The sequence below is a fragment of the Strigops habroptila genome, chromosome 18 (assembly GCF_004027225.2).
Source record: "Strigops habroptila isolate Jane chromosome 18, bStrHab1.2.pri, whole genome shotgun sequence".
NCBI classification, from domain to species: Eukaryota; Metazoa; Chordata; class Aves; order Psittaciformes; family Psittacidae; genus Strigops; species Strigops habroptila.
The window spans coordinates 795150-813874 of NC_044294.2; the positions used below are offsets into that span (position 1 = coordinate 795150).

The 18725-nt window shown below is 53.6% G+C and overlaps 1 protein-coding gene across 2 annotated transcripts; it reads left to right on the forward strand.

The window, feature by feature from the left end:
* The first annotated feature begins 304 nt into the window (after positions 1–304).
* Positions 305–18508, forward strand: MFSD4A (major facilitator superfamily domain containing 4A). 2 transcript variants are annotated; one of them, XM_030473330.1, is made up of 10 exons: positions 305–597; positions 5441–5639; positions 5725–5964; positions 10795–10963; positions 12482–12597; positions 13511–13684; positions 15432–15579; positions 16204–16274; positions 16473–16593; positions 17302–18508. In XM_030473330.1, exons 1-10 carry the CDS (start codon positions 368–370, stop codon positions 17364–17366), a joined length of 1533 nt encoding a protein of 510 aa, XP_030329190.1. In that variant the 5' UTR covers positions 305–367; the 3' UTR covers positions 17367–18508. The 2 variants fall into 2 exon arrangements, 1 of the variants encoding a protein (XP_030329190.1); XR_003989645.1 differs by lacking the exon at positions 12482–12597 and having other exon boundaries at positions 308–597.
* Positions 18509–18725: the final 217 nt, after the last annotated feature.

Consider the following 18725-nt stretch of genomic DNA (forward strand, 5'->3'; position numbering starts at 1 on the left):
CCCCGCTTTTGGGTACAGAAAACCTCCAATGGGGCTACCGGGGGTGGGGGGAGTCAGGATGCTTTCGGTCCCCGGAGGGATGCGCTGGAATGGGGATGCTCCGGGGGGTGGAAGGGGGCTCCGTCGGGGCGGAATAGGGCTCCAGGGGGTGCAGGGGAGCTCGGGGGGGCTCCGCCCCGGCCCCGCTCCGCCCGGCCTCGGGAGGCGGCGGCGGTCCCCGGTCCCGGAGGCGGAGCCAGCGCCCGGCGCGGCGCCGCGGGCTCCGGAGCCACATCCTGCAAGGGAGGAGCGGAGCCGGGAGCGGGGCCGGGCGGCGCGGGAGCCGCGGGAGCCGCATCGCCGTGGCCGCCCCGCGCCGCCGCCCAGGATGTGGTGGGACGAGCGGGTGTCGGCGCGGTTCCGGAGGAACCTGCAGCCCACCCTCACCTATTGGAGCGTCTTCTTCAGCTTCGGGCTTTGCATCGCGTTCCTGGGGCCCACGCTGCTGGACCTGCGCTGCCAGACACAGAGCTCCCTCTCCCAGATCACTTGGGTCTTCTTCTCCCAGCAGTTCTGCCTCCTGCTCGGCAGCTGCCTCGGAGGGGTCTTCAAGAGGACGTAAGGCGCCTCCCGCAGACCCCCCCCCTTCCCCTTCCCGAGGCTTCGCCTCCCCCCCGCGTCCCTGCGCCGGGTTGCCGTGGCTGAGCCGGGATGCTGCGGTCCGCGTGGGAAAACCCGAGTGGAGCGGGAGGGGAGGGAAAACTGGCCGTGGGATGCGGGGCTGGAGCCGTGCTCCCCCCTCCCGCATGGTCCCGCACCCCGGAGAGAAGCCACCGGTTCCCCCAGAGCTCAGCACGGGGGGGAGCCTCGGTGTGAAGTTCCAGCCAGAACTTCCTGGAGGGTATTTTCCTTAACCTGGTTCTTGATCACAACAATATTATTGGAAGCCTGTTTTAATAACCTCGGAGTCGGGGATCGAGGCGCTGTTGTGCTCCCTGGGAGCAAACACGAGGCAAGATGCGAGCGGCCCTCGTGGTCCCGCTGCTGGGAGCCAGCAGCGCGCTTCATGGGCCAGCACGAAACCCGGACAGGGATTTGTTCAGGATGTGTTTGAGTAAGTCGCACACAATGGCTCAACCCTGAAGATGGCCAAACAGGCGTTTGATTTGAGGCTTGATGACGGCTGAGCTTCAGCTGGTTATTTACCTTGTCACTAGTTCTTCAGGCAGTGATGTAACGTGTGAGCTCGGGGTGTCTCTGATGTGCGCGTCATGTGTGTGTTTATCAGGGATAGGGGAGAATTTTGCATGAGCCCTTCACTGTAAAATGCTGTTTAAAGATGTTGTGTTCAACTCTTGGGAATTGTGGCTAATGAAGATGGCATTAGAGCACCTGTTAAATTGCCATCCTGGTACATTGAACTGCCCCAGTCCCCTTGTCTGGGCAGAGCCTAGAGGGTTCATGGAGCACCTCTTGGTTGGGCTCTGCCAGGAGAGGTGTCTGCATGGGAATGGGGACGGCACGTGGGAACCTTGCCCTGGGTCTGACATGGTTCTGGGGCTGCTGGGTCAGCAGGCAGTGCCTCTGGCAGCCCTCAGTCTGCTTCACATATGTTTGAAGGAGCAAATGCACAATTGTTTCCTGCTCTCAGCTTCCTCCCCAGTGCTCTTGCCCTCGCCCAGCCGGTTACATGCACCCCAATGGGTTTTTGTGCTCAGAGACTCCCAAACTTTGAACTCTGGGGAGAAGAGCGTGTGTGTTGCTGCTTGTGGTTACGAGCCGGGATGTGTTTGTGATCCCAGCCTCTCAGAGCAAGGGGCTTTGGCAAAGTGGCTGCGAGCCCCACCGCAGAACAGCAGCTAGGCAGGAGGGCATGGTTTGGGTAGTTGTAGCTTGTGAGCATCATGGGGGTTTACTCAGAGCGGCGTGATGTACGAGCGTGTGGGTTTGGATGAGGATATTAACTGTTCAGGCTCTGAGAGCATCCCCTCTCCAGGGATGGACACATCGAGCTGTCCTGCTATGGATTTCTACATCTGGGCCATGCTGCAGGCTAATAAATCAAAACCTGCCAGGCAGGGAGGAGTGCTGGACAGGCTGTATTTTCCAGTTAGGAGATGGCTAGCTGCTGGTAGAGGATCCCAACGCGTTGCCTGCCTGTGGGCTGGCCGAGCCAAGGTCTGGCTGCAAGCTGTGCTTGATTTCTGATGCCTGAGGAACGCAGGCTTTGCTGCTTGCTTGTGATTAAAGGCTGTGTTGGTCTGAGCTGTCTGCTCCGAGTGATGGACTGCACGCTGTATTAGTGGATTCTGCAGCAGAAATGGGTGGTGGGACCTAAATAATGGTTTGGTTCCTCTCAGCAGAGAAGCTGCTGAAGGCTGAGTTGTAGCCTCTGTGCTCTCAGCCCCGCTGGAGTCCTGGAGCACTGGGAGGACATAGCATAATGATGGCATCCGTCCCTTCCGTAACTCCGCGCGAGCTCCAGCATTCCCTCTGTGCGAGATTCCAAGGAAGAACAAAGTTTGCCATTGTGCCTTTCCCTGAGTGATGTGGAAATGTGATGTTTGCCTGTGCTGGAGACCCGGGTTCACTGCGTGCTCCCTTCCCTGGCTTGTTGCGGAGCTGTGGGAAGCTCGGCTCCCCATGGAGCTGCAAGACCCATTGAAGCTCAGGTTCACACCGGGCTGCTGCTCTCCGGTAACTCCTGCTTGGGGTTTGCTGGGTTACAAGCTCTGCTTCAGAAGAATACAGCTTTATAGAGGGTGTTTGCATGGTCTATGCTGGGAGGTGGTGGGATGGGACCCTTTTGCCCCTCTTCCTTTCATCATTACCGCTGGGCACACGTTGCAGTGTATGGCCCTGCCCTTCTCTCTGTTCTTTCCATGCCCTTCAGATTCCCGTCTTCTGAAGGTTCCTGCTCAAGCACGTGGCTGGGGCATGCAGGACACTTCTCACTGCAAGGGAAAGTAAAGCCTTTTGTGTCAGAGAGCAGAGGGCACAGTGATTTGAGCATGAGCTCCTCCGGGGAGGCAGTGCTCCCTGAGCATGGCCAGTGCTTCCTGCTGGGGACCTGAAGGCAGATGTGGTATAATCCATGCAGCTGGCTTCATCCCTGTCCTCGCTTCATCCCCTCAGGGCTTTGGGGTTTTAATTATCAGTTTTGCAAGTCTGAATTAGCCTGATTATAATTTTTCTTCTTGATGTGAGTGACTTAGAAAATGCTCCCTGGGGTGGGGGGGGAAAACATACTTGAAGTCAGAGTTCCTGCTGCAACAGAAACACCGGGGTGGGGGGGTCTATATGGTGTGTGGGAAGGAGAGGGGAAGCTCTGCTGGCTGTGGCTACAGGATAGCATTAACCACCCTAATCCTATGGAGGAGATAAGCCTAAACCTTTTAGGGGGAGCTGCAGACCTTCCCTCGAGCCTTATGGTGGAGCCAGGACATGCTGTGGGTGATCCTGAAACAGAGTCCACGACATTACAAGTTTCATATCATCAAGGGTTCAGCCCCCCTCTGAAAGCCATGGGGTTCCTCATTTAAGGATGCTTTCAAAGAGATTTGTTCCTAAAGAAACCTCTCAGCTGGTAGCTGGGTGCTGAGCAGTGTTCTGTGACTACATTTTGGGGATCTGGCGTGGGAAGCAGTGATTCCTTGGTCCCTTTAATGTCAGAGGCAGGGAAGGGGGCAGCAGGGTTGTGGCATCTTATTGATATCTTATGACTGGAGCAGGGGTTTTTGCTCACTGGGGAGAAGGGAGGTGATCTTTTTAATGCTTTTTAAGGACATAACATGGTCTGCAATTAATGTTTAACTCTGGTGATGCATGCGCTCCCTTAGCCGTGCACAACTGGTGCTGTGGTTGCTTTGCTGGGGCTGCAGAAGAGATGAGGGGTTGCTGGGATGTCCCGAGGGATGTTTCCTTGTTGCTCCCGGCCTTGGATTCCCCCATGGCTTGTGCTTCTGCCCCTCTCCCCTCTGCTGTACCCCAGAGGGTGCTCGACGCTGCTTCTCCAGCCTCAAAGCTGCTTCTCTCCCATTTGCTAGCTGGTTTTCCTGCCGTGACTGTGCACATCTCGCTTTGCTCCCTCCCTCATCCCTCCCCCAGGAATCCCACGCTGGATCCCCGTTTTGCTGTCAGAGGAAGATTAGTCCTTACAGCTTTACAAAGCACTGGCTTCTCCACCGTGGTCTGGGAGCTGTGAGTGCACACCAGGGCTCTGGTGCAGCCAGGGCTGTGCCCCACTGTGCAGCAGAAGGAAGGAGACCTGCCCTTGGCCTGGTTTTCTCCCCGGTGCTGGTGTAAGCAACAAGCAGGACGTGGAGGGATAAATCACTCTGGGGTTGCAGATGAACAAGGGCAGTGCAGAAATGCGGCGACGTGCCCAAGGCTGTTCTGGACGAGCAGTCAGGGCAGGAGGGTTGGCACCAGCAGCCTGTCCCTCCATGGAGCTCTCTCCCTCTTTGGGCAAAGCAAAGAGATGTGGGTGTTTTACTTGCAGGTTACGTGTCTGTGCTGGGGACAGGCATCTGTGTCCCACATCCCCAACTCATTACGGCAACTCATTTACAGCAAGCCCATTGCAATGGGCTTCTCCCAGGGTTTGGGAGCCCGGGTTGGGGTTGTGCCTGTGCTACTTGTTCTCTACTGTGACTCTTTAGTCCCATCTTTCTGGTTGTTTCAGTGCTTCGCTGTCTGGTCCCTGTTTCCTTCCTTCCTTCCTGCCTTTCCACTTGGCAGCTCCGGAGCAGCGCGGTGCCAGCCCGGGCGCCTTCTCCATGGCTCGGCTCGCACTGAGAGCAGGCGCAGGCAGGGCTGGGCTGCCGCCAGCCTTGGGGTGCCATGCACCAGCGTTACCTCTGCCACATGCAGCTCCAGGGCTTCTCCGATGGGTGGGAATCCACTGCCTGCACCGGGAATGGCAGCGGTGCTGCGGGAAGGGGTGATGCTGCCAGCACAGAGATTCCACAGGGCACAGAGAGGGAACCTCAGTGGCTCCCTGTGAGGCAGGATGGTACCTGCGGGCAGGTTTGGGATGGCACAGTGATGTGAATGCCCTGCCAGGAGCTGGGATTGCCCAGCAGCTCTTGTGCCTGCTCATGCGATACAGACCCATGTCCCTTTCCCAGATCTGCCCAGTTAACAAGGGGAGGTTGCTGGGTATTATTCTGCCTTGAAATGTGCAGAACAGGAGTTTGAAGGGTGGAAAAGCTCTCTTCGAGGTGTCACCATCCACACAGGAGATGGCTGTGGCTGTGATGTGGAGATATGGGGGTGCAGGGTGTGTAGCATCTCCCTTGTCAAGAGAGTGTGTGCTGGAGCTGCGTTAGTTGGAGCTACAGCCTCTGGGCACATCTCCTGCTAATGCCTACTCTGACCTGGGGCTGAAAACAGGAGGAAGGGCTGTGGTGTGGGTGCTGCTCTCATGGTAGTAATCCCGTCCTGTCTTTCCCTGTTTCAGGTTGTCCCAGTCCTTGTTTGCACTCTTTGCCTCGTCACTGGCAATCTCCTTGGTCTTTGCCATCATCCCCCTGTGCCACAATGTGGTGGTCCTGGCGGTGGTCATGGCTGTGGCAGGACTGGCCATGGGTTGCATTGACACCATCTCCAACATGCAGCTGGTGAAGATCTACCAGAAGGACTCTGCCATCTTCCTGCAGGTGAGCAGAGAGCCCTCATCTCCCCTCTGGTGAGGAAGAGGAGCAGTAACCCCCCTCCTTTACCTCCATGTCTCATCTCTCACAGGCCCTTCACTTCTTCGTGGGCTTTGGGGCGCTGCTGAGCCCGCTCATAGCTGACCCCTTCCTCTCGGACACCAACTGCATCCTCTCAAACTCCACGGCCAACGCCTCCAGCAACCTCCCTCACATCCGCAAGTCCTTGGTCCCGCATCATCCAGGGAACCTGTCTCATTACGACCTGCCAATGAAGGGCATGGTGGTCACACGCGTCTCCTACGCCTTCTGGATCATGGCCCTCATCAATGTAAGTGCCCAAGCTGGTGCTGGGGACATCCCTGTTTCTGGGCTTTGCAGGTGGCTGTGGTGTTTGGGGGTGTTGGTGGTCCCAATGGTAGAAGGACATGAAGATGAAGGACATGCTAATGGTGAGGATGCTTGTGCTGGTGCACAGCAAAAGTTTGGGTTCTGCCAAGTGCCTGGATTCCAGGAGGGCAGAAGGACCCTACAAACTGAGCCAGTGGTCACTGCACTGATAGATGTGATGGGGGATGTACCATCCTGCAGGGATTGGTCCCATCTCTCTGGGAGCAGGTTGTACCTCCAGCATCCCTCTGGGCAGGAGTTACACCAGCTCTTTCTCCATGGTCAGCCTGGGGAGGAGCTCGGTGGTGTGAGGCTGGCTCAGCGGGGCAGTGATTTCCGCTGATATTCATTCGTGCCCATCAATGAACTGAGTTATGGGGCCAAAAGCTCCATTGAGGTGTCTCTGCCTATTTGCTGGTGCCCTGGTGGTTTGCAGCAGATGCAAGAGCCCTGTGGCCCTTCCTTTGTGAAAGAGATGGTGTTTGTCCTCTTCCTTTGTCCCAAGGCTGCTCTTGTGATATTGCCCTATTCCTTACCCCCCAGTTAGCACCCAAATCCCAGCACGGTTCAATAGGGCTGGTCCCTGGCACAGCCTCGCTGGGCTGTGACTGTCCTGCTGGAGCTGAGCTGCTGCTGTCTCTTCCCCAGTGGCAGGAGCCCCGTGTGTGTAATTGTCCATGTAGATCTGGAGTGATGACACCGGATCATGTTGTTGCAGCGGTGCTGTTCATACCAGGATTGATGCTGAGGGCAGCTCTGCTGATGGGGTCCCCCCCTGTGAGCCCAGCCCTGGGCAGCCTGTGCTGTAAGGTGCTCTATAATCAGCCAGGCAGGTGCTGTAATGAGTTGCTTTGCAGGAGTACCAAAAGGAGCAGTCCCTGCCCAGGAGGAGAAGCAGCTTTAATCACCTCTGCCTCGGAGTGTGCCAGGGGAGAGGTGCTTTTAATTAAGCCAGAGCCTTCTCTATTCTGCCGGTCAATCCTGAGCAAACTAATTGAGTTTGAAGGCACTGTTTAATAGCTGCTTTGAATCCAGTGATGTGTCTGATACATAGAGCGTGGATGGGAGGGTGGCTGCCAGACCCCCCGCTCTGTTCCTAGCAGTGTCCCATGGGCATTTGGGGAGCATGGATGGGAAGTGGTGGAATCGCTGTCCCTGGAGGTGTTCACATACCGTGTAGATGAGGCCCTCAGTGACACGGGTTAGTGGTGGCCTTGCTGGGAGGCTGATGGGTGTTGGGATGAGGGTCGGGAAACAAGCACAAGAGGAACATGGAGTCGGACGTACACAGCTCTTGGGGGTGTCCCCTTGCCAAAGCCGCGCTGTTCCTGCCTTTCCCAAAGCCCGGCTGTGGGAGCTGACTTGATTCCTTGTTTGAACTAAATAACCCAACCCACAGCCTGCAAACACTGGGAGTAGCTCAGCTCAGAGCTGCTGACCCTTCTTTAAGCTGTAAACTTCAGGGAAAGAGGAGGATGATTTAAACCCCCAGGGAAGCGGATGGAAGGGGGGAGCTACAGAAATGGAAACCAGGAGCAGCAACTTGGTTATGAAATGGTCAGAGCCCCAGTTCCGTCCCAGTTTTCCCAGGGCTGTGTGTATTCTGACAAGACACCAGCTGAAATGATTCATTTCCATGTCTTGCTTTGTTTAAAGTGGAAACGTCTCAATTTGACTTTGGCATAGATGCAGCATGTAAAGCTGACAGAAGAGTTGTTTTGATGTGATTGCAGCAAAATGGTTTTGCTTTAGTGAAATGAAGTGGTTGAGCATTATCAAAATGAAGTGCTAGGATTTCTCCCGGCCAAAACCTTTCATTCTTAAGAGCAAATTTGGGGGTTTTCATCCAGATTTGGGACAAAAACATAGTTTTAAAATTCAGGTTTCCCACAGAACGGAAATTTCATCATCCAGCCCTTTCCAAGGGGCTGGAAATGAGGAAAATGTTCCTCCGAGAGAGATGTGTTTGTCCGGAAGGTGGTTTCCCAGGGGAAGTGCGGGATACTCCATTGTGCTTAGGTTGCTTAAAAGTAGCCTGGATACAATAGCAGGGAACAGCCCCGTGCTCCTGGGGGGAGAGACTGAAATAGAAACGGGAGGGAAGGAGCCTGGGTTATACCCACGCTGGGCTGCGAGATGCAGCAACTTGTGGAGCTTAGAATAATGGATAATGCTGGGATGCCCCTCATCCCCCTTGGAAGAAGAAAATCCTTCTGCTGAAAATGGTGAAGCAGAAAAACCCAAAGCAAACAGTTCTTGCACCAAAATCTCTGCCTGCTCAAGAGGGGTGGTCAGAGGTCACAGAACCCCAGAGTGGTTTGGGTTGAAGGGGCCTTAATGCTCACACAGTTCCAGCCCCCTGCCACGGGCAGGGACACCTTCCACTAGAGCAGGTTGCTCCAAGCCCCTGTGTCCAACCTGGCCTTGAACACTGCCAGGGATGGGGCAGCCACAGCTTCTCTGGGCACCCTGTGCCAGCGCCTCAGCACCCTCACAGGGAAGAGCTTCTGCCTCAGAGCTCATCTCAATCTCCCCTCTGGCAGGTTAAAGCCATTCCCCTTGTCCTGTCCCTCCAGGCCCTTGTCCAAAGCCCCTCTCCAGGTTTCCTGGAGCCCCTTTAGGCACTGGAGCTGCTCTAAGGTCTCCCCTTCAGGAGCCTTCTCTTCTCCAGGCTGCCCCAGCCCAGCTCTCTCAGCCTGGAGAGCTCTTTCCCCTGTGCCAAGCAGCCCAGGCAGCCAAGAAAACTGAAGCTGCTTCAGGAGCTGAGTAGCAGGATCCTGCCACAAGCACATGCCCAGGGAGCAGCGAGGCTCCTCATCACCACCCGACCCTCCAGCCAGGGCTATGATGGGGAGAGGGGCTCAGCACCCACCCAGCAGCTTGTGGCAGTGGCAGGGATGGTCCTCGAGTTGTCCTTGTCCTGTGGTTGGGATAGGCTGCTCCTGCGGGATGGGTTTGTCTGAGCAGCTCACGGCTGATGGGCTCAGAGCACTCGTGCACCCGAGGTGCTGCCAGCCTGGCGACAGTGCAGTGTGGATAGAGCAAAAGGGACTTTGACATTGCTTTAGAGATGAGGATGTGGGAAGCAAGGATACACCTATCGTTTGACAGGGAACTGGGCGAGTCTGCAGCTGGGGCCCTTTTCTGAGTGTTCCTTAAGGCTGGAAGTGCTCAGGGATGTTATCATGGCCCAGGCCCTCTGCATGGGGATGTTTTTTGCCAAATCTGCAATTTGGAAGAATAAAACCAGGTCCTGCCCTCCGGAAGGATTAGAACTATCAAGCAAATGCCTTTTTCTTCCATGGGACCGAACTCACTGTTCCTATTCCCATTGTTCCCAGAACAATGAAGTCCTCAAAAATGAATTCAGGCAAGAGAGGCGGGGTGGGCTGGGGGGGGGAATTCTCCATACATTTAAATCATGCCCCGAGCCAACAAAAGGCAGGAAATTCGGAGCTGGGGCTCCCACTTGCTCACAGACATGGAGAAAACAAGCACTGGGCAGCCGGAGGGTGAACTGTCCCTTAGGATTTCCTGGCTTTCTCCCACAGTTTGCTGCAGGATCAACTTGGCTGCGGTGGGCGAGATGGGAGGAGATGACAATGGGCTCCGGTTGCTTCCCTCTGCTTTCCCTCCCCAAAAATAGGGAAGTTCCCTCGGGCTTGAAGGTACCGTTGAGCTGTGGGTGTGCTCAGGGTGCAGAGGGGCTGATGCTGCGGTGCCTGGATCACTGGTGTGATGGATCCAGTGGCAGGTACAAGCCCTGAGGCCAGTCCCAGGTCCCTCAGTACCAAGAGGCTGTTTGAAGCTGTGGGGCTGTTGTTGGCCTGGGAACCACGAGCTCATCTCTTCGGAGATGCTGAGCAACCTCTGCTAATGGCTGGAGATGGGCAGAGCAGGTCCCGGAGCAGCTTGTTGTTCCCTCACACAGGGTTTCAGCCGCAGGTCTCCTGTTAGAACCCTCCTGCTCTCCGCAAGCAAAAGCTACTTCATTGTTTTATTCTTTGGGCAGATGCTTGGCAACCAGAACACTTTGGTTTTGAAGGCCTGGTACGGTGCTTTGTGAGGTTTGTATTTAGGTGCCTTCTGTTGCAGTGTCCCTGTCCCCATTCCCAGGTGAATTGTTTCCATCCCACAGGAACCTCAGGAGATGCCCCAGCCGTGCTTCACAGCAGGAGTCTTAGCTCTCAGCTTGTCTTTATATGTTTTTTTCCCCTTTTTCCCTTCCCTACCAGCTCTCCTAACAAACCTCCATCGCTCCTGCGGTAGCTCCTTATCCCACTGCCACCCTCTGTCCTTGCTCTTGGAGGTTAATCCAGGCACATAGGCTCATGGAATGGTTTGGTTTGAAGGGACCTTACAGCTCATCCAGTTCCAACCCCCTGCCACGGGCAGGGACACCTTCCACTAGAGCAGGTTGCTCCAAGCCCCTGTGTCCAACCTGGCCTTGAACACTGCCAGGGATGGGGCAGCCACAGCTTCTCTGGGCACCCTGTGCCAGCTCCTCAGCACCCTCACAGGGAAGAGCTTCTGCCTCAGAGCTCATCTCAGTCTCCTCTATGTCTCCATATGGGAGCTGCTCCAGCCCCTGAGCATCCTCGTGGCCTCCTTGCTCCAGCAGCTCCATGTCCTTATGCTGGGGCCACCAGAGCCGCACACAGAGAGCGGAGTCAAGGGGCACCTATTGCAGGTGCTCAGTGCGGTTCCTGCAGTGCTGCTGGGGGGGAGCTGGGCTGTGCCGTGCTGACCTGCCCCTCTCTGTGCCCCCCAGCTGCCCGTCCCCATCGCAGTGTTCTTCCTGCTCTACAAGGAGCGGATGGTGCCGTGCTTCAGCAGCAGCAGCCACCCGCTGCTCTCTGCCGACGAGCTGGCCATGGAGACGCGCCCGGTGGACAAGGACGAGCTCAGCACCACTGTGCAGCGGCCGCACGGAGCAGTAGGTGAGCTGGGGGCACCTCGGATGGCTCTGGAGGAGCAGGGGCAGACAAAGCTGTATTGGGATGGCAGCAAGTGAGACCCATCCCTGTTGTCTGAGGAGGGAACATTCCAATACATGAATGCAATCCAGAAGTGCCCAGTTTGGTGCCCAGTTACCCTCTCATTAGATGGGACCATAACCCCTGAGCAGAGGTCAGTATCCTGCTGTTGGGGCTCCAGGCTGCTTTCCTCCAAGCTGTCCTCAAACTCAACCTTAAGCACACGTGGAAGTTGTGCCCCTTTGTCTCCCTTTGGGTTTGGGTCAGGTTTTGAGCTGACTGTGGAGTGTAACCGTGGTGCTGCAGAACACTGGGTTGGATAAATGTGAAACGAATAAGGACGGTGCCTTTGAGGGGAGAAGTTAAACTCCAGCAATAGTTTGCTCTTGAACTTGTGACCACCCTCTGGTCTGTGGACAATAATGTTGTTCTTTGCTACCCAAGAGAAACCTATCGGAGTAAATTCATGGTTTAGGGTTATCAGAAGCAATTGCTTTACCTGGACAATAAAAGGGAATTTTAGGGAATACTGGAAGGTGGAGGCAGTTAGAGATGTGGTGAGGTGCTGCAGGGAAGGATCACGGATGTCCCTGACACGGTGGGTTCTCTGCTGTCTGGTAAGATTGTGCTCATCTGATAGCATTTCCCTTAGCCAAGACACTGATGGTTCCTTTCCTCAACCCCGCTGCCCATTTCCATACAAGCCACTGGAGCTTCATGTTCTTCAGGTCTCGGTCTTCCTCTTAAAAGCAGTTGGGATGAATCCTTTGAGAAGCAGGGTGTATGGGGAACGCTGCCATCTTTGACAGACACGTCTGTGCTGGCAAAACCCCTCCTTCCCCATAGGAGTAGTGAGGATTTCATCTTTACCATGCAGGAGCAAGCATCTCACCTGCACAGGACTCCTTAACACCAGCCCTTTGCACATCCCGGAGTGGGGTGGTAGAAGCAGGAGGATGGGAGAGTCGGGAATTCCAGGGGTCCTGAGCCCCGGCTTTGGTCTGTTCCAAGGAGGTGACAGGAGTGTGTGTTCTCACTCTCTTTCCCAAAGTTGGCTTGCTTGGGTGTAAACAGCATTTAGCTGAGGAACGTGTCCTGTGTGGTGCTACCAAAGACAAGGGGCTCTGAGCACGAGTGCTATGGTCAAATGGGCTTGTTTCTATGGGCTGTAAGAGCAATGTGGAGCTCCTAAATGGGAAGAGGAGCACAAGCAGCTACGGAAGGAGCAGTAGTAAATACCCTTGAGAGTCAGGATCCCAGTCTGTGGCCCATAACCGAGTCCATCTTCCTTGTGAAAGCTTAGAGGTAGGTAAAGCAAGAGGTGGTGCCAGCAGAGGTTAGCAGCGCTCCACTGTTGTTCATGGTCCTCTGTGAGTCTCTGTCATGCAGCTGAGCACAAAACAAACCCCCATCGTGGGCTGGCAACCACCCAGCCCCAGGGGGATGTTCCAGCTAAGTTTGCTTTGCATTGTTTTTCACCAGGTCATGATGACTTATTTAGCTGCTGCCAAAGCAAAAACTTCAGAGGGGCTTCTTACACCTACTTCGCAGTCCACATCACTGGGGCTCTTGTTCTCTTCATGACTGATGGGATTGTGGTGAGTTCAGCTGATAGAGAGATCTTCTCTGAGCAAAGCTCTGTGGCTTTCTTCCTTCCCAACCACTTAGAACAGCCCATAAAGCTAATCACAGTCAGGCTGATACATGTCCTGCTTCTTGGGAGGGTTTTGTGGCTTCTCCTGTGTTCTAGGCTCTGTTGTTGCAGCTAGATTGCTACTAACCCAACCAGTTCAGAGTTGTGATGTTGTCTACTTCTACACAGTGGAGGTCTCTTCTCACTTCAGCCAAGAGGCAAGAACAGCTTCATTTTAGTTCATAACAAGTGGTGGCTTTTTGTTCCATGGGTCTCCTGAGCCCTCCAAACCCAAGCTGAGAGCACATGGGGATGGTGCGGGCTCGGCAGTGGCTTGTCAGCATGGCCCTGGCCGGGTGCACCGTGTGTAGCGCTTGTGTCCGGGTGAGGAAGATGCTGGCAAGATGCTGCTCTTTGTCTTTCAACAGCTTTGGCTCATGCTGGGTCTTACTAGGGCATTAAATAGAGTCTAAAAGAGGAGCAGGGTTACACACAGTAGCTGTTAGATACAGGAACTCTCCAAGGCCTCCATCGTCAAGGTGATCAGCTCCAGGTTCTTAATGTGGTGTGTTTGAGCATGTACAGTTCCAAAAGGACAAGGCAGTCCCTAGAGATGAGAGCATCTCTACAGATAAGAGCTGAGCATGCATTTTACCCAGTAATAGTGTAAGTCTTGCCCTTTAGGAGAGCTGAAGTCTTGTGTTCTACTTCTGGTGGAAGCCTGTCTCCAGCTGCCAACCCTTGGGAACAAGGCTCATTGCGGTTCGGTAGCACATCCATAGGTGGGCTCCCCAGCACTGGCACAGTGTTGGGAATAACTGAGGGCAGAGCCTGGAAGTCATCACAGCGCCGTGACATGCTCCTGTGTTTCCCTGCAGGGAGAGTACTCGGGCTTCATTTACAGCTACGCAGTGGAGGAGCCGCTCTCTGTAGTGCACAAGGTGGCCGGGTACCTGCCCAGCCTCTTCTGGGGGTTCATCACGCTGGGCAGGCTCATCTCCATCCCCGTGTCCTACCGAATGAAGCCAGCAACGATGGTCTTCATCAATGTGGTAAGGCTGGTTTTACTATGGGTCTAATTCTTCTCGCCTCCAAGATGCTGCCTGGCTTTGGTGTTGATGTGCAGAGCTGCTGCTACTCTCGTGCATAGCCAGGGTAAAGCCTTCCTCTGCATGCCTGTAGCTGATGCAATGCATGAGGGAGCCAAGGCTTAGCGCTTGATTGCATTGCTTTGCTGAGCAATCCCCTGTTAATCTTAGCGTAGATTTGTGAAAGCGCCTTGTGAAGTGTCTGCCAACGTTATTGCACGTTCTCTTCTCTGGCATCGACAGGGAGCTTAGTGCCCATGTCAGCCACGGGAAAGGGAAGGCAGAGGTCAGTAAATTCTCTACTTGGACTGTGGCAGCTGGCAAAGAAACCACTGTGATGTGAAGCTTCTTAACTTAACCAACACATTCACTTGGAAGGGGAAGGAATCCTTTCGGGATATGTGAGGAAGATGCATGTCAGGATGTGGCAGCCAACAGGGAATTGTGCCCATTCACGGTTCTTGCACACAAAAAGGAACCAAGTGAGAAGGCAGCGAATTTACAAGTTATTATAAGCAGAAGTTATTTTCGTAGCAAGTTTCACAGTTAATATTGCAAAGCCAAGAACATCCAAGGGGGCGGTGACAGAACAGGAGCCACGGCTCTCGTGGGGATGTTCTGAAGAGTGAGGCTGATGTCTCTCACAGACAGGAGGCAGGTGAGGCCGCTGGGTTGGGCACTTTGCTCTGGTCACGTTAAAGGCTGAGCCTGGATATCAGCAGATACAGCCAAATGAACCGGCGTTGGTTTAAAACTGGGTGCAGCTCCCAGTGCAGCACTATGTACAGGTGAGCAGGGGAAGCTCAGCAGCAGCGGCTATGTGGCATGGACAGGCTGTGCATCTCCTTGATGCCTACTGTTGACCGCATCACTTGTCCAACCTGCATAGTTGCTCTATTAACAACCCTGAGGACAGGACTTCTGCTTTAGCTGCTGCTGATACTTTGGGGGGAGGAAATGGAATAGTCTCCAGCCCTGGCTGGAAGATGCCTCATGTCCCCTTAAAGCATCATGGTAGCGTCATCATTTGACTGTCACTGAACCCCTTGTGCAGTGCTCACTAGTGCTGCTGCATACAGGGAGGTGCAGTTCAGCATTACAGCAAACTGCATTTGGAATTCAGTGTCTCTAGAACCCAAACGGCTCTGGTGTACATGCACACCCATCATCGGGGCCTGAACAATGAAGAAACAACGTGTTGGTGCTGCAGAGCTCCCTCTGGTGACTCTGCCGTGGTGAATGGTGCATCTTGGATGCTTTTGCTGGTGCTGGTCCAAGCCAGAGGCGAGGGCAAGTGTTTAAAGGGAGCTGGTTCTTTGGCTTTGCTGCTGTGCCTGGTTTCTGAGAGAGTTCATTCCTTAACCTGCTCAAATAGACTCATCAGTGATTGAGATGTGACTATTATGGAAGTAGCAGTATTGTATTTAAAGCTGCAGAGAAAAAATTAGTTTTTCAGAAAGTCTTAAGTCTCTACCTAATGAAGCTGAGACCTAAGTACCACATTATGTTCTAAAGCCCTGTTATAACAAGTACCAAATTCTTTGCTGTAAAGGCTTTTATTTGTCTGGTTTCTTCAGTTTCTCAGATTGTGATCTGTTTTCCAGCATTTATTTTTCCTTTTCCAGACTCTTTTCTACATGTAATACAGTCTAGATCCTATTCTTGCAGCTCAGCATTCTCCACCCTCCTGACTCCATGTGTGTTGTTGCAGGTTGGAGTCCTGATAACCTTCCTCCTGCTCCTCATCTTCTCCTACAGCGTCGTCTTCTTGTTTGTGGGGACGGCGTCTCTGGGGCTGTTCCTCAGCAGCACCTTCCCCAGCATGTTGGCCTACACCGAGGACATCCTGCAGTACAAAGGTGAGCAGGGACCGTGCACGGGAAGCAGGCAGAGCCAGCACCTCCTTCCCTCCATCCTCAGGGATGCTTTGGAGGCCTGGAGGAAAGCTCTGTTTTTGAGCACAGTGTTTATTCAAGCTTGCACTCACAACCCAGACTGCACAATCCTGCCTTCACTGGACTAATAACTTCTGCAGGCAGAGCTCCAGCCTGGTTCTTAGTTTCCTGGAGCTTTAGGGCTCTCGGGGACTGACAGGAATGTCTCCTTCAGCGGCTTCCAGGGAGCCAGTTCTGAAAACATCATCCAGATTAGCAGTGAGCTTGGCCTCTCTTACAGGAGGCTTCTGCCAACCTCCGGCTCTGGGGCAGTGATACAGAAGCATGAAAACCTGGCACAGGGTGCCCAGAGAAGCTGTGGCTGCCCCATCCCTGGCAGTGTTCAAGGCCAGGTTGGACACAGGGGCTTGGAGCAACCTGCTCTAGTGGAAGGTGTCCCTGCCCGTGGCAGGGGTTGGAGCTGGAGGAGCTTTAAGCTCCCTTCAGCACACCCCAGGCTGGGATTCTGTGATTTGTATGGAGATACCCATGGCAGAGCAGGCTGCCCCTGCAGGCTGCCGCAGCATCACTTGTGCTGTTTCTTTGCAGGCTGTGCCACAACCGTGCTGGTGACTGGAGCTGGAATCGGGGAGATGGTGCTGCAGTTACTGGTGGGATCGGTAAGTGTGGACAAGGCACACCACAAACTGGCTGCAATGTTCAAGTAGAAACCTTAGGCCTGATTTTGAGCAGCTGCTGGGGAGAAACCACTGCATTACCTTGGAGCTATCAACTAGTAAAGCTCTCACTGAATGCTGACTAAGGTATTTGAGTGCTGTGATGACACATCTGCTCCCTTTCCCCCCTTTTAATTGCAGATTATACATGATCAGGGCAGCTACAGTTTCCTGGTGTGTGGGATGATCTTTGGAGGCTTGGCCTTTACCTTCTACGCCTTCCTCTTGTTTTTCCACAGGATGTACCCCAAGCCCTCAGCAGGTAAGAAAGCCGCAGCGCTCAGCCCTGCTGTATAATGAGAGGAAGAGCGGCACATGCATCGCTCCATAACCAGGGTGCAGTGCTTCAGCAAAATGCAAGGAAATGTTTATTTTGCTGCTGCTTCCTGTCCCCTCTTCCTGCTTTGACTTGCCCACAAAGCCTTGGCAGCCACAGCTCGGGGTTTGCTTGCTTTGCTGGTGGAGAAGCAAAGGGAAAAGTAGGACTCACAGAGGGACTGTAACTCCCATGGGCTGGCTGTGAAAGCACTGCGATGCTGCTGGACAGTAGCACAAGTTTCCCTGTGCTGTTCCCCTGGCTAATATCCAGGGAATGAGCGGATCTGCCATCCAAAGGCCGCTCCTGAGAAAAGCCTCACTGATGAGGATTTCTCTTACCTATCACCTCATTATGCATATGCTCTTTGGTTTTGTGTGCTCCCTTTGTAAAAGGTGCTTTGTGTGACAGGGAAGAACACTTGTCCAGGTTACTGGAAATGGAGGCCTGTCTTCGTGGAATGGTTTGGGCTGAAGGGACCTTAAAGCTCCTCCAGCTCCAACCCCCTGCCACGGGCAGGGACACCTTCCACTAGAGCAGGTTGCTCCAAGCCCCTGTGTCCAACCTGGCCTTGAACACTGCCAGGGATGGGGCAGCCACAGCTCCTCTTGACTTTGCTGCTCTTCTGATGCAAATCTCATGTCACTGTTGCAGACGTGGACGATGCCTCCCCTGACAAACCAGCAGCGAGAGATGACACTGGGCAGTACCAGCGCTAAAGCAGCAGCCAAGCCCTAGACAAGCAATAAACCACCACACAATGAAGCATTACTCTTACGGATGATTTCGCATTTAATGACTGAATCATGCAAGTTCTCTGCAATCAAAAGCACATTAGAGAGATTGGGTAAGTCAGAATCAAGAAAACATCCTAAAACACTGCGTCAAGCTAAGCACAAGTTGCCCGTGTCACACACACCAAAAAAGACTGTCAGCATCAGCCTGACCCTGCGTCTGATGTCGGTGTACGGAGGGGTGATGGGAGCAGCTCCTCCTGCCGATGAACCTTCTTACCAGTTCAGGATGGAGGGGGCGAAGGAAAAGGTTCTTTCTGTCCCATAGATAAGACCGAGTATCTCCTGGCTTAGTCATTGAACTGAAGCTTTTTCTTTCGGCCTGTAACATACTGGATTTGATTCCTTTTTGTGTCACACTGACGCGAGTATCTGTCACCTCCATGTACACTGCCAAAGGGGAAAACCTACACCATTGGTAGAGCCAACCCACCAAGTGCACAGCGGTAGCAGGACCTATCTGTGTTTGCACAGTTGATTCTTCTCTCTCACACAGCATCAGCCATGTTCACTAAGACAGTGTCTTATGCAGCATGCTAGGGCCTCTTGATTCTTAAAATCATTAGCTTTCATTTTGGTTTTGAGTCAAAAATGACTTGTGGTTTGTTTTGCTTTCAGTCACTAGTTTAGCTGCTACGGTCGCAGTGTCTTTTAGGGTGGTTTTATTTCTAGCTTCCAGTTGAAGCTTAAACAGAGGTATTTGGGAGCCAGCCTCCAGCTGCTTAATCTGTGCAATACTTATTATCCAGGTGCCTTCCTTAAGGTACTCTCATAGCCCACGCATGACCTATTACAAGCGATGAAGAAAGGACTGGCTTTAGAAGAGTGTAAAGCTCCATCCATCTATTTCTTCAGTGAGTGATTGGACATGTACTTTTTGCTTTAACTGCTGTATGTGGGTGTACATATGTACGTGTGTATATAAAGCAGTGTTTAATTAAAGGTGATTGATTGCTAGATTCTCAGCATGACTGGACTCAGGTAATTCAGCTGGTTCTGGCCAAGACTGTATCAGCTACCACCTTTACCTTTCAAACTCAGCCTAAATCTAACAACTGTTTAACTTACATTTGTTTTAGTGGTTCTTTTTTTCCAAGCAGATCTTGCCTTCCATAAACAACCTTCCACAAGCTCCCACGGGTGGGTCTGTAGAGAACAGACTCCTTCAATTGCCTTTGTAGACCTAAAGCTGGGTGAGCATCAGGCCACTGCTGGAAGGAGGGAAATGAGGTGAATTCTGGGCTAAACTCATCCATTGTCTTCAGGTACCCTCCAGCCTCACAT